This window comes from Toxotes jaculatrix, chromosome 4 (genome assembly GCF_017976425.1).
Source record: "Toxotes jaculatrix isolate fToxJac2 chromosome 4, fToxJac2.pri, whole genome shotgun sequence".
Classification (NCBI taxonomy): domain Eukaryota; kingdom Metazoa; phylum Chordata; class Actinopteri; family Toxotidae; genus Toxotes; species Toxotes jaculatrix.
The window spans coordinates 18,427,763-18,443,200 of NC_054397.1; the positions used below are offsets into that span (position 1 = coordinate 18,427,763).

At 40.2% G+C, this 15,438-nt stretch overlaps 1 protein-coding gene across 1 annotated transcript in view; it reads left to right on the plus strand.

Moving 5' to 3' along the window:
* Positions 1 to 15,438, plus strand: part of LOC121180766 (zeta-sarcoglycan) — a 141,393-nt gene that overhangs the window by 119,201 nt on the left and 6,754 nt on the right. Inside the window, exon 6 of the mRNA XM_041036410.1 lies at positions 5,743 to 5,866. Coding sequence (XP_040892344.1) covers positions 5,743 to 5,866 — 124 coding nt within the window. The remainder of the gene's footprint in view (positions 1 to 5,742; positions 5,867 to 15,438) is intronic.

The window sequence follows — 15,438 nt, forward strand, 5'->3', positions numbered from 1 at the left end:
ATATGTCCTTAAGTTTTCTGCACAGATAACAGCATGGAGTGACAAGCAGTGAATGTGTTGAACAGTCTTGAAAAAGTGATCCTGAGTTTGTGCAGGTTACCACTCTGGTATTACACAAGGGAAATTCTCTTCAGGGCTGACAACTGAGGGCCTGGCTGTATTTCTGTTATACAGGTAATTATCTGGTTTGTTTTGTTTAAGGTGGAATTTGTTATTTTCCTGAAATATGTAGCCAACATAGCTAGATACTTGTGCAGCTACCATATGTATTAGCCCGGTGCTAACCTTAGCCATGGTGGAGGTGAAAGCTAGTAGACTGTGTAGCTATTGTTACACATACCTTGAATGTAATCCATCTGTGTGTCCGCAAAAAAAATTCTTTGATAGTAATGTGTGTGTCTTTGAAATAGAGTAATTACTGTCAGATGTGTAATTGTGACATTCTTTCTAAAAGACAGTCACTGCCAAACTAAGAGAAGATTGCCATAGCTGCCACATGATGCCACATGCACAGCCTGACCTAGCAGCCTGCACTGACCTCTGTTAGTAATCAACAGTTAGGAAACCTCTGCATATGTTCCAGGCAAAGAAACTGGATTTAACACCTCTGTGACCCTGTGCCAGCGCTCCATATTGCCACACAACAAACTGTCAGTACACTGTGAAGAGGAACTACTCTCCCAGGAAGATCAACCACTGGTTGGATATCATTCCCGATGCATCTGGCAAGGCTCAGGACACTCTGCTGCAACATATAAGCTTCTGTGTGTGGCAGCATGGAAACACAGGAATCACGATGTTGCCCACAGGACATTCTTGCCATTTCTGTACACACCAAGTGGGCTGACTTGTAACAGGAGGGGCCCAGTGGAGGAGCATTTGCTTATGTCAAGTGGAGAATATCAAATATTAGGCTTGAGTCACGCACCGGGCAGAGCTCTAGCGCTTTGTGCCGATTGTTCCAAGCCCAGCCCTCGAATTGTGGCCTGTAAAACAATAGATGATGAGCATAATTAGATATTTTTATTGATGTTTATTTATTGTTCTCTAAAAGGACTTGTGTGTTCACAGTACATGCCAGGTCAGTATAAATATGCAATCCTTTGAGCTTTCAGATCCTCAACTCGAAAGTATGTCATCTTGTTCAAGAGCATCTGCTTCTTAGCTTGTCGCTTTCCAACCTCCCCGTCCTCTTCCTCCACATGCTCAGACCCTGATGGTTGCCATCCCTCTGGCACGACCTTCTCTGCTTTGCCCTCGGCCCCAGGCCTTTATTCTTTGACCAGATATGCTTGGCTCTGGAGTGAATTCATAATCAGAGCCAACAATCTTCTCATCATGCAAGCTCTAACATGCAAAACAACATAGTGTGAGTCCAATACAGAAGTCACATTCATCACTTTTTGCTGGCCACCTAGCGACAGCAATAAAATTTTCTAATACTGACATTATAGTTTGACAGCTGTAACTACTAACAATGTTTGTTGTTTACGTTCATTATGCTAAAGTTAGGTGTTTTCTTACATGAGGTTGTTGGATGCGGTTTACAGTATCTGTTGGACCTGTCCTGCAGCAACAGTGCGTGTTTTGGAGGTGTGGCTTTAGTGGGAGGCTTGAAGGGAGGGGTGGAAATTTTTTGGACTCTTCCAAAATCTATCTTGCTTTTGATGGTTTCTCCAAAGTTGCCTGTCCCAGCTTTAAATAAGTTTACTAGAGATTAGGTCCAATTCCATCATCTTTTGCATTAACATGCTCAGAAAAATTTCAGTGCAAGTATATTTGTCTATCTGTTCAACACAGAGTGACACCAGAAATCCTATTCAGTGATGCAAACAGTGATGATGAGAAATATGTTCAATGACTATCGGGAGTTACAGATAAGACAAAATTACAGTGAACATCAACTAAATGTTTATATATATATATATATATATACGTATATATATATATGTATATATATATATATACACACACACACACACAAACACCAATGGACTTAATGATTGTACTATGAAAGTCCCCATTCATATTTAGATGCATATCTAAAGATTCTTAGATATATTTCTTAAACTGTGCATGAATTAGTCTCTTCTCTTGTCTTCTTTGTCTTTTTGAATATCTAGGACTCTCCCCTCCCCATCTTCCTCTGTTTTTCCCCCAAAATGAATTAAGATAAAACCCTTTTCATGTTGATGTATTTCTGTCCCGCTTATCTTGTCAGCTTGGACAAATATGGACGCTGTATGAAATGGCCTTGTCGCAACTGAAGGTCAAAACAGATCTATGAGAGAGAGGAAGGGGCTGGGGATTGCTGGCCTGAGAGAGAGAGAGAGAAAGAAAAGAGAGGGAGGAATAATGTAAGAACTGGAAACAGAGAGGTGGGGGAGACAGTTTTCTCTAATAATAATGAATTGCAAAGATAACGGCCTAGCTGCAGACTCCTGCTATCTGCACCATGAAAAAGCACAACCATGCAGGGGCCTGACCAGAAACTTTATGTGGATGTGTGTGTGTGGATGTGTGTGTGTGGATGTGTGTGTGTGGATGTGTGTGTGTAGGTGTGTGTGTGTGTACATACTGTATATTTGTTTTGGTGTATAATTGAGTTAAAGTTGATGGAGGTGATTAATCTTGTATTTTACTTGATAGAAGATAGAAGTTGATATGAAGTTGATGTGATGCATGGTTCACTGCCATGTGGTGAACCATGGATACTATGGAGATATGATATATGATTTTTGGTAAGACAGAGAGGAAGAGAAGGGACATTAGACCACATGTTTTAACTGCCTTTCCATTTATAGCAGAGTTTACCTTCACATATTTTCTGATATTAAAGTAGAGGTGCAATAAGTCAGCGGCCATATACCGTGGAATCAGGAAGTATTCAGCCCCCTCCACGTTTTTGTCATATTGCAAAGTGAAAACACAATTTTAGAAAGGATTGCAAATTTATTAAAAATGAAAAAACAAAATCTCACATTTACATAAATTTTCATATATGTATTCATATATGAAAACTTGGTCCAGAGCGGTCAGGACCTCAAACACATCTGAAAGTTCACTTTCCAATAGGATAAGGACCCTAAGTACACAGCCAAGGCAACACAGGAGTGGCTGAAAAGCTAAGTACTGAGTCTAATATTGAAGTAAGTATATAAGAATACTTTTCAGTTTCTTTTTAATACATTTGCAAACATTTCTACATTTCTGTTTTTGCTATTGTCATTGAGTGTAGAGTTACTGAAAAAAATGTATTTAAATGATTTTAGACTGCAACATAACAAAATGTGAAAAAGTGAAGGGGTGTGAATACTTACTAAACACATTGTATGTGTGTGCCTGCCAATCAGAGCTAGTTTCAGCCTGCAGCAGTGTCACTGTAATTGCCTCAGCTGTCAAACCAGCTGAAGATCCGCACTTCACTGCTGTTGACTGGTCCAGCAAGCTCTCTCTCTCTCTCTCTCTCTCTCTCTCTCTCTCTCTCTCTCTTTCTCTCCCCTAAACTATAGGATAATGACTAATGAGATAATGACCAACTCTTTTAATTTCTTTTCTACCTGCGTGTCTCTCTCTCTTTGTTTCTCCTCTTCTTAACTTCTGACTGCTGCAGCATATGCTCTGTTTTTACAGATCAATAAGTCAGACTCAATGTGAAGTGTCTGCTTCCAACACTTATTATATTACTTGGATGCTCAGCACTGCACAGCAGCAAACCTTCCCTTCACCTTTAATCCACCTCACAACTCCTCTACACCTCCAATGCTTTTACCTTCAACCATGAGTAAATACCGCTGTCAGTTCTGACAAACAGCAAACTCAAACTCATTGATAGAAGAAATGGTTTAATTTGTAGAGGTCTTAAGAAAAGTGTTCAATTAAAAAAAGAAGAACAAAGTAATTAAAGCTCTGTTCTTTGAGACACAACTCTGGAGACTTTTTACATGCTAGTCAAAGCCAATGAAACAACAAAGCACTGTTGTAACACATTTTCTTCTAATGTAGTTTTCCATTACACCAAAGTACACAGCACATCTTAAGTCATTTAGGCTGATACGGACTCATAAACTGCCATTTTCATTAAAATAAGAGAAACAGATTAGCAGGGTGAGATGACTTGATTCTGGTGCAAACCTGCCTGCTTCAAACATTTTCTTAAATCAAGTGACATTATCTTGCCATTAGTGATCACCTCTACTTCAGCCTATTTTCACTTCACACGGAAAAATCTTTAATCCAATGAATCCACATTTGAAATTAATGGAATCAGCAGAGTCAGTTAGTTGATGTTTTTATTTTTTATTTCAAGGTGAACCATTTTTGCGGTAGAATAAAAATAACCAACCAATAAACACCCTGAAAATAAACCTGATAGCAGAAGAGCAGCAATGTTGAAACAGAAACACCTCCTGAAATGCGTGTTCATTATGCGGGTGCAACCACACATGGAAAACCACTGCCAAGGGAGCTTTTCTCTGTCTGCTAATGTTTGGTTCTTCAGATTGAAACCATGAAATGTAGAATTATTTCTCACCAAAGTACCTGTGAGGAGGGTAAACATTGTCTCCATCAATGGGATCCTAGTTAAGTGAAGGACATTAACAAAGGAAGCTTAGTACAACACTCCCAGCCAAAGTGCCTGGGGCCTAGACACTAATGTTTATGTCTGTGTTTTTTGGCCACAGACTGGACTCACATCATGAGTTCAGTTAATCTACCCTTTGGCTTGCATGTTTTATCCCTTAGTAGGGATTGGTAGCTTCTGAAGTGCCCCTGAGCAGGGCATGTCTGGAAAAGTGCCCTTAAAGCAAAGCTTTTTGTCTTTGTTTGATCTTTGTTGTTAGTGTGCTGTTCAACTTGTTATGCTCACACTTCATAAATTGTAATTCTGTCTGCTTTGCCGAAAGCACTCTTTATTTAATTTCACTTGCCAACATGCCCTTGAGCGAAGCACTGTGCTGATCTAACACCACCAAGCTGTTTAATCATCTCGTATTGTTTTCAACTTAGAATCACAGATTAGCTACTGACTCTTCATGCTCCTTGGGGAGTGACACCTACCATGGCCAGAGCACTTTTGGGCACTATAATACTTCTTAACTGTTCATATTCATTCTTGTAGGTTTTCTCAAAGACAAAGGAAAAAGTTACTGCACAATAAAATTATTAGAAAATCAAGCAAAATCTCTGATTCTTAAAAAAAAAAAAAGCATGTATTAGGTCACTCTACGTTCAATCATCGTGTGGCTACACAGCGAGATAAAGCACAGTACTGTAGGTGTTGGTAGTCCTCCGCTGATCTGTAAAGTTGTATGAAATATCTGAGCCAAACATGAGTTTTAAAGTACTGTTCAGATTAAAGCACTTGCTCTTCAGTTTTGACTTGTGTATTCAAGAGGCAGCGTGCCGTTTAATGTTTTACCTCATGTAATTCCAGGGTGTTGTTCTCCACCGAGGTCTTTACTCAAGACTAAACATTTAATCAGCGAGTGCTGATTTTTCCTTTGTTACAGTAGCTTTACCAGTACAACCATAGTTTTCTGCTGTTTTTTGATTGAGTAGCTAGGGGAGTGAGAACCTTGTTCATAGTCAATTCATTATTGATCCTGTAGTAATAGTCTAATGGTGGCTGAAGCATGAGGCTAAAACAACCTTGTCTTTTCACACTGATGTTGATGCAAGTGCGGCCTTTCGCTGTTTCCACTGCTTCCAGCATGACTAAAGTGTGTTTATGCTTCTCAGGTTGGAGTCCCCAACTCGGACCCTTACCCTGGAGGCCCCCAGAGGTGTGGAGGTCAACGCTGGAGTGGGAGACTTCACAGCGTCCTGTAGGAAAGACCTTCTTTTGCAGTCCTCAGAAGGAGAGGTGAGTGTGTGTTTCCATCCGTTGCTTTTTTTGGGTATGTGTGTGTTTGTATGTGTATGTGAAAACTGTCTGTAAGAATTCTGTCATCAGTATGTTTTAGTATGTCTGAGAAGGCAGCTCATGTATACATGCATGTGTCTGTGTGTTTGTGGCTGGTGTGTGTGTGTATTTGTTTGCCAGAGAAGCTGACAAAAATAGCTTATGTGTAAATAGAAGGGACAACACAAACTAGCAAAACCAATGAGGTGTGTGTGTGTGTGTGTTTGTGTGTGTGTTTGTGTGTGTGTGTGTGTCTGTCTGTCTGTCTGTCTGTGTCGTTAGACTCTGTGGCACGCTATAGTGTTGGGCCCGCTTCATTAAAGTACCTTATTAGGCTAATGAGCGTCATCAATCCAGGCGACCTTGTCCTCCTTTTCTCCCCTCCTCCTCTCATCCCTCCTTTCTTCCCCTCTTCTATTTGGGAGAAGTGACTTCATTAAAGCTGTTTGATGAGGTTCCCTGTCAGTTGCTGCTGGTGCTGCTGTGTGTGTGTGTGTGTGTGTGTGTGCGTTGGTATGTGTGCGTATCATTGTTAGCTTGCTATCTCACTGTCAAGCTCTTTGCATAGCAGCCTGCCATGTTGCGTGAGCACCGAAGCAGACTTAGCTATTATCCTTGTGTGTGGGCGTGTGTGTGCGTGTGTGTGTGTTTGTGTGCATCAGCCTGCCATGTTGCATGTCCGCTGGAGCATAGTGTGTCATTAACTGAGTAATTAACAGAAGAATGGGCCCCTCTCGTTCGTCGCACTCACTGTCATTGTCAGTCACACACACACTGTCTTCTATCACAAATACACATACCCTCACATTCTCACACACAGCCCCACATGTGCCCACAATCCCACATATACACACACACACAAACACACAAAGATAACAGAAGTCTCTGAAAACAAGAGCAAAAGTTTGATGCTCCTCGTCTACTCAGTTCTCATTTCCTCTCTCTGGCTCTTTCTTTTTCCTTCTCTTCTGCTTTTCTTGACTCTCATTTCCTTATCTTGTTTCTGTCCACTGGGCCTTACTTTTGAAAAGTACACAACGTCATCCAAATTACCAGACACTAGAAGTCTGCATTAAATTAAGCACACAGACGTCACCAAAATGTTGGGACAGCTCTGGGACATTGGTAACAAAATAATAAGGGGGAATGTCAGATATACAATAGATGGTGGACTCTTCAAATATATATTTAAAATGTCTAGTCAGACAGTGGCATACATTAAAGCTGTGGAGAGGTGTAAAGAGGGCATAGAAAAGTTTGATCCAGTGAGGTAGTTATTGTACTGAATAAAAAAAGGTATTTAATGAAACACTTGAAGTTCAATGTAATAGAAAAGTAAAAAAGAAGCATTTAAGTTGCACAATTGTATGAGGAACTCTTAGTTTCTCTGCCTGTAGTACTTTTATGGCCAATTTTCAAGTATTCTACTAGTTGTCAAGCTTGCAAAGTACTTCATGTTTTATCCAACCTTTATTTAAGCAGAAAAAGTCCCATTGAGATTAAAAATCTCCTTTCAAAGGAGACCTGTAGTTACAGAGAGAAAACAATAGGAGACAAAAGTAAAAAGAACTAAAAAAAATTAGCCATAGAGAACATTTCAAAAGAGAAATGTAAAAGAGTCAGTTTTGTAATCATGTAAGTTATAAACTTTGACATCTTAACTGCCACCTTTCTTAGGTCTATCAGCATGATAAACATTTTATCCATCATTGTTAACATATTTATCGATAACCTTTGTCAGTTTTGGATATTTCAACAAAGTCCTCATCTGTTGCTTTAATTCATTTTCTAATCTTAGTCATTTTGGGTAACAAGCTGCACACACAAAGGTATTGTGCGGATGTTATTTACTATTTGCTTAATATCTGATGCAAAACCTTCTTAGTGCTTGGATGAAAGCAAAATGACAGAAGATAGTAACAAGAGCACTTTATTACATCCACTGATGGCCATGAAGTACTCCACAACCTTGAAGCTGAGTTTTTATGAACCAAATTTTATCCACAGTGTCAAGGTTTTAACAGCAAAACTTTTTCTTATGCCATAAAATGCTTTTGGGGGATGTCAAATACTCCCAAAAAGTCTAATAATGTCCACATATCTCAGTTCAATATGAAAATATAACTGCTTTAAAGTGGTCTAAACCAAAGCTTGTCAAAGGGGCAAATCACTAAACTGAGGGAACAAAATAAGCATTTTAGCGCACAACTGCTGGCCAGTGCCTTGGTGTCATTGCACATGCACTTAGGTGTTAATGTGTGTCTGTATACATGGCAGGCCTGTTGGAGGTGGAAGAGAAGGAGAGTGCAGAAGTACTGAAATCCCAAGGCTAGTCTTAGTTCCAGTGAATGGGCACTGTCCTCCAGTGAAACATCTTTCATGGACAGACAGACACCTGAGTCTGCAGGTCTGACGCTGTTTTGTTTCTGTCCCATTCTTTTGGTCTATGTCATGCTTTTCCCTGATGGAGGGTAGACATCCAATCACCTGCTCAGCAGTGCACATGACATGTTAAAGTGTGTCCTTGAGCCAAGCACATGGGATGCCAATGCCAGACAGAGACTGAGGATGTTGTTGCAATTTATGTTTTTGATTGTATCTGTATTGCATTGTGACATTTGTGTCTTTCAGATTGATATGGCTGTATAAGTTTACAGTTGAAATCAGTGTTACGGCAAAACAGAATCTTTACAAGATCCTTTTATTCCCTCTTATTTAAACGTCCCCTCGACCCTTAACCATGTCTCTTCTCTCATTTCCTTCTCTTCTGTCCTATCTCTCTCCCTTGTTCCCCTGTGTTGCACTTTCTTCCCTGACTTGTCTCACTCCTTATATCTCACACCATCCCCCTCTCCCTTCCCCTCTGTTTTTGTTTTACTTTCTTCTAACGCACCTTCTTCTCATCCTCCTCCTCCCCCCTCTCCCTCTCAGCCTCTCAGTCCTTCATCTCTAAGTAACCCTGCCTATCTAATTAACTTTCCACTGCCAGGGTTATACATCACTGTGGCTGTCACTTCACAGGGAAAGGGGAGGGAAGGGGGGAGTATAATTTTTACCTCTTTTTCTGTCATCTCTTTCTTTCTCCCTCTCTCCCTGTTTCATGTATTCGTTTGCCTCTTTCTGCTTTTGTTCATCCATTATCTGTCTTCCTTCCTGTCTTTCTCTTTCTTTCTCTCCCTCTTTCTCTCTCTCTCTCTCTCTCTCTCTCTCTCTGTCATCCCTGCATAAATAGATGTCTTCCCATTGATGATGAACAATAGCGTTTAGCAGAGTGTAACAGTGATTGTGCTGTGGGCCTTTGGCAAGGCTTGATACCATGAAAGGCCTGAGAAAATGAAGGACTTGTGTTGCAACCTTGTCACCCTTTACCACGGCACCCCCTTTAGCACCCGAAGGAAAAGAAAAGGAAAGCTCTTTTCACTAAGGTACAGCTGTATAAATACCTTCGCAGGCCTTATCAGTAGCATGTGTAAATGTGTTCAGGAAGACTTGTGTAATTACAGAGCTGAGATTGAGAGTTGCATTGATGTGATAAACTTCAGTTGTGGAACACTTTTCCTAATGCTTTTCAAACAAGCAAAATAAGAAAGAAAAAAATAATATAGTCATTGGAATATATGCTCTTTTTAGGGAAAGGGTTGCAGGCAGAAAACATGACACTGGATTGTAATTACCTTAGTGTTACAATAGGGGGAATCGTTTTGTTTTTATTTGTTAGTTTCATCCTTTCTCTGTACTGATCACCAGGCTCACCTGTACCCAACAAAATAATGTACCCTTTGAAATTCAAACAGTTTTTGTCTAACCCATGTTAAAGCTTTTTCAGATCCCAAATAACAAGAATGCTGTGACTTAACTTTGCTTGGCACCACTTATTATGCTTTAACCTTGTAAGTGTCCAAAATGTAGTTGTTAATTCTTGAAAATGATGACACCTCTATTCAAAACTGGTGCAGCTTTTGCTTTAATTAGTCTTTTATAGAATCAAAAACATCCAATTCAACCAAGATATCTTTTCTAACACTTTTAAATTCACTTTTGCTTGAAGTCACACGTTCATAACTACTATACAACAGCTGACACATATCTGGAGTCAGAATTTTATATTTGCATTCCAAATTATTTAACTTCTCACCTTTTCTCATAATCATATCGGACCCACCGGCTTGCAGATTTTTCTCAGGAAAAACTAATAGTCGTCTCTGACATCTCTAAAGATATGGACACACACAGGCAGAGACAGACCGGCAGAGAGACAGATACAAACAGACGTGAAGAGACAGGAGGAGAGGCAGCCTGAAAGGCAGATAAATCAGTTCAACAAACAGAAACTGGCTTGCAGGCAGAAGAGTATACTACAGCCAGATCACGTTTCTATAAGGTTTTTTTTTTTTTCATCCTCCCATCTTACAACATGTCCCCTTGCCCTGTGTTGGCTTTTTTCTATAGAGATCACAATATACCCCTAAACCATTTTATGACATTAGAGCCCAGTGACACAATGTCCCATACAATCTCCTCATCAGGAAATCTGTTTTATAAGGGTCCATTTTATATGAGGACACATTTTATCCTTGAGCTTAGAGACACACATTTCATTGTCACCGAGGTGACAGATACAACTCCACAGCAGTTTTTCTGACATTTATTAAAATTACAACAATCTTTGACATTTTCACATAAATGTTCGTATGTAATTTTGATACCCTTTCGCTGCTTGATATAACAGGTCAGCAGTTCATTATGGACAGTTCAAGAAAGCTTTTGCATGTCACATAACCTCTCTCTGTTAACCCCATGGCCCTTGCACACTTAAAATTTTGTCTACTTGAATAGCAAGGGACATGAACCCACACTACAGTATACAGACACGCATGGATCGCATGCTAGTCACTTTGACACCACAGCACAGCATTTCACTTCATATTTTATGTACAACAGAATGAATGACAGACAAACTACAAACAGATCTGTGTCCATCTTATCATAGAAAATATGGACCTGGTTTTCTTTTGTGATTTTATTTTCCAGCAGCATCTTCTCTCATCTAATATAATAACAGTATATTTAAATTTTTGAAACTATGGACTGGTCAGCCCACAGTCCAGAGCAGCCTGCTTACCTGAACAGCTCCCATGGGTCATTTTTAAAGTCTGTCGTGACCGCAGTCCAAGGTGCTGATCCTGGGACCACCAGGGTTGCGGGAGCAATCCAGCTAATGCTGTTTTTGCCTCTTTTGTCATGGACGTGTGATGGTTTGTCAGTTTCTGATGATTTTAAATTGCAACCTTATCCGTAAATCAGCAAAACACATTTCTAGTTTAAGTTAAAACTATTTAGTAGGACAATTAATATGCTTAATTGGCAGAAACCTTAAAATTGTCATTGTTTTTGTTGTTTTTTTTTGTTTGTTTGTTTTTTTTTTACTTATTAACAGTGTTTTTGTATTGTTTTTGTATTTTATCCTGCTAATTCAATAAGAAATTCCAAGATAAAGAAGTGATGGGATGCCTATCAGGTTTCGATTTGATGTGACCTTTGCAAAGTGCAGCAACTGCACAGCTGAGTTCAGCTGAGACACAAAAGTGAGGTAACCTGCAGATGATGCAATACTGATCACGATCTTTCTTGCATACGCTTGGTTTGTTTACATGAGGCAGCAACACCATGTATTGCGTCTGTGTCTAGCACATCACCAAAAACATCTCCCCTGCAGTCTGTAAAGGAAATGTCGCTTCTCACTTTGCAAACCTAGTGTCTGTTTAAAATAAGCAGCAAAAAAACCCTATATACATTAAAAGAACAGTTTATCCAAATAGCATTCCTTTTTATCCATTCTCACACAAGCTTTCCCCGACCGCTGACACCATCAAATGAACAAAGGGGAGCAGATGAAGGAAGGATAGAGGGAGGATGGGATGAGTAGGAGGTGCAGGAGGATGGCAGAAAATAGATGTTTCTGTCGATTTTGCAGTAGAAAATAAAGGCGTGCAGGACAGCAAGGCTTAAAGCCAAATCAATGTTGTCAGCAGCTGGCACTTAAGAAGGGGCCATTAAAGTTTAAAAAGTTTGGAAAGCAGAGCTGGAATTAGGGCCAAATGGGTTAGAGGTAGGGGAGCGTTGGCTTCCATTAAAATCAAAGCCAACGAGAGTTGACAGATCCTCTCAGGATTCCTGTAGTCCTCCTGCCTTTTTTTCATCAACTCTCTTTCTTTTTCTCTCTCTCTTTCTCTCTCTTTCTCCGCTCATCTCTCTTTCTAGCCAACATTCACTCACTCCATCTTTCTTGCTTGTCCATCCATTTTCCTCCCCCTTCAAGTTTGTTCACTCTCTCACCGCCTCTGTTCTCGTCTCTTTGTTGATTATTTTTCCTTTATCTGTTAATCAATCTATCCCTTCCTCTACTCGTCTCATCATATGCGCTTTATTCATCCACAGCTCTTTTCAGCAACTTTTGTGCAGCACTCATTTTTATCCTCTTTCTTTAAAGTAGAGAAGCTGCTTCGCCTTACTTGCCATTTATTTTAACAGACAACTCCTTAGAGAATAGACCTTCCCAGAAACTGAAAGAAGGAACCTGCATTGACTGAAAATCAGTCATGTTTCTATCAGTGCTAGTTGCCAGCCATAGAAATTCAGAGAAATTAGTTTTAAAGATTTCAAGTTGGCCGACTAAAGTCACAAAAGCGTTATCTCTGCTTATGGCTCAGAGTATCTGTTGGATAAACAGGATCCTTGTCATAAGTTTAAAAATCAAATATTTTCTTCCATAATACATTTATAGTGTCAAAAGGGCTACATTTGCATTCAAGTGGAAAAGGTCCAGTGCAGTAGGATGCGCTGGAGCACCAATTAGTGTGCACAATGGTTACATTTTGATGTTTATTTGCCATTTGTTGAGAGGGAGACAGCACAGAAAGACTCTCCAGGGAGTGAAACTGCAACACGCTCAGCAAATACTGTCTAAATGCCTTCGAGTAGGACACATAAGTTCCAACAATAGTGGTTTGTGGTTATATTGGGAAGCTCCTGCTTGTGAATGTAAATCATAGACTACTAGATAAAATTCTGGTGGTAAGTGGTGGTGAAATCCACTGCTGACAGCTCTACATCAGTCAAAAGGAGAGCATTATTTATTTTTATCTTCCCTCTAAATGCAACACTTGCAGATTTTATGGTGATTTGCCCCTGTGGATGCTGGGTGTTATCCAATTCAATTCAGGCTTTATTAAGGACACAGCTCGTGGGGGTCCAGTCAACAATGGGGCCTATTCACAAAAGCAATTTGTGCGCCTGCTTACAGGCAAATTGCAGTTATTGTCAGCATCACATTTCACACATTACTTTTGCTCAGAAAAGTTTGCAGAAATTCTACAAGGCTTTTTTCTGGCCATGCAGGGGTTGTAAGTTTGTTTCAGTTATTGAAATGTGTTCAAATGATCCAGAGGAAATGACTTCACCTTGTAAATTGCAGCCTGCGCATTGCATAGGGTGTGAAAAGGGCTGTAGATGTGCAAGAGGACAAACTACATCCTGTATGTCTAGAGCCCTGATCCCCAGGTTTTTCTTTAGTAAGTCCTGAAAAATCTCTGATGTATAGAAAATATAAAATCTTGACAACAAAAAGTGATTAATTAAAGGGCTTCAAAAAAAAAAAGTCTCTAAATGATGAGATCATTTCCACAAAGCGTGGACACATCACTTGACATCACTTCTGTTAACAGGAAGTGGTACACGGCATCAGCACTACCACAGTATATAGAAGAAATAAATAATTGCAGCTCGGCTTCCAGTGTGTCTTGTGAGTTTCATTTTACTTCACTACTCCCCTGAAAGGTCAGCCACTCCAGCTATGGCCCACAAGGTCTGCAGAGAAAAATACAGACATCAGACTGAAGTCAACCTCACTGCTAAGTAAACAATACAAAATAAACAACAGTAAATCATATGCTCCAACATGCTAAACTAGACCACAGAACAATGTGTTACTAACAGCTTGTTTGGAAGTGTCATTATTAAGTGTCATTAGCTTAAACTCTTTTCAGAAATTTAAAAAACCTTTGAATCACATGACACATTAGTTTGCATGTGTTCATGATTGCAGAGAGGTGAAATCGGGTCAGCAGAAACTTTTAACAAAGTTGGGTTACCATGGAGTTTCATTGTTTGTTGACACAATGCTGGGGTTTATTAAGACGCTGTAGCCTGGAGGTGTTATTGGGCTGGTACACTGGGACTAGCTTTTTTTTTTTTTTTGTTGCTGCTTGTTGTTTCACCTGCGGGTAAGGCAGAATGGTGAGTGAATTATGCCAGTAGAGGGTAACTCCCTGTGATGCACACTGATGCTGAGGTAGCCTCGCAAATACATAAATGCACACGTGTACACAAAAACACACACAAAATAAGCACTTGCATATTCACACATGAAAACAAACAGATTTAACCACAAAAGGACACTCGCTTCCTCAAACACAGGAGACACACATCCAGCTACGCACTCAAACATTCAACTCAGACACGTCAAAAATGCACATATACATGAAAACACATACATGTATGTATGTGCGCAGATATACACACATGGAGTGAAGTCACACTGTTACAGTTGCCCCCCCCCTCGGTCTCTAGAGCCTCCCTGTTTACTTCTAAAACTTGTTTTCATCATCCAGCTCCACTGTTTCAGAGTCTGTGTGTGTGTGTGTGTGTGTGTGTGTGTGTGTTTATAAGAGAGATAACAGATTAACTGATACCTGCCAATAGCTGGGAGAAGTGGATGTTTTTCAAAAGGTGTGATTAACATCAGAAAATTCATTAGCCTAGACTTCACACTGCCCGAGGCGATCGTCATAAATGGATGTGTGCGTGCGTGTGTGTGTGTGTGTTTGCAATTCTGTCACTGATGAAATTTAGTCTCAGTCTTTCTACATGTGGCAATTTTGTCTGCTTGTCTCTCTCTCATATTTGTCTTACTGTCTCTCATAGCATGTGGTTTTGTTTACGATAGTCTGAGTCTGCTTCACTTCCTGTGTGTTGTGTGTGTATGAATGCATTACTGTTACAGCCTCTTTTCCTGTCAACCTGTGTCTGTTTGTGTTAATGCATTTGTCTGTGTCTGCTGTGTGTGTGTGTGTGTGTGTGTGTGTGTGTGTGTGTGTGTGTGTGTGTGTGTGTGTGTGTGTGTGTGTGTGTGTGTGTGTGTGTGTGTGTGTGTGTGTGTGTGGTACAGTAGAGCACAGGCTGATATTGCTTTATGTCCCAGCTATCTGGGTTACTACACTCTCAGTCTCTCTCCAGCCTCTGTCATTTAGTCCATTGTCAGCTCCCATTCCAGCGTCTGTCCATTCAACAAGCCTAATGGTCTGTGTAATACACTCAGATAGCTTCACAACCTCCCACCTATTTGTGTTGTTGGAGTGTGTGTGAGTGCCTCCCCCATCCTCCGTGCAGGATGGGGGAGGCAAGGTGAGCTGAGGCTAGGTGAACATAGAGGCTGAATTGTGTGTGTTTCTGTGCAGAATTCTGTGTGTTTGTGT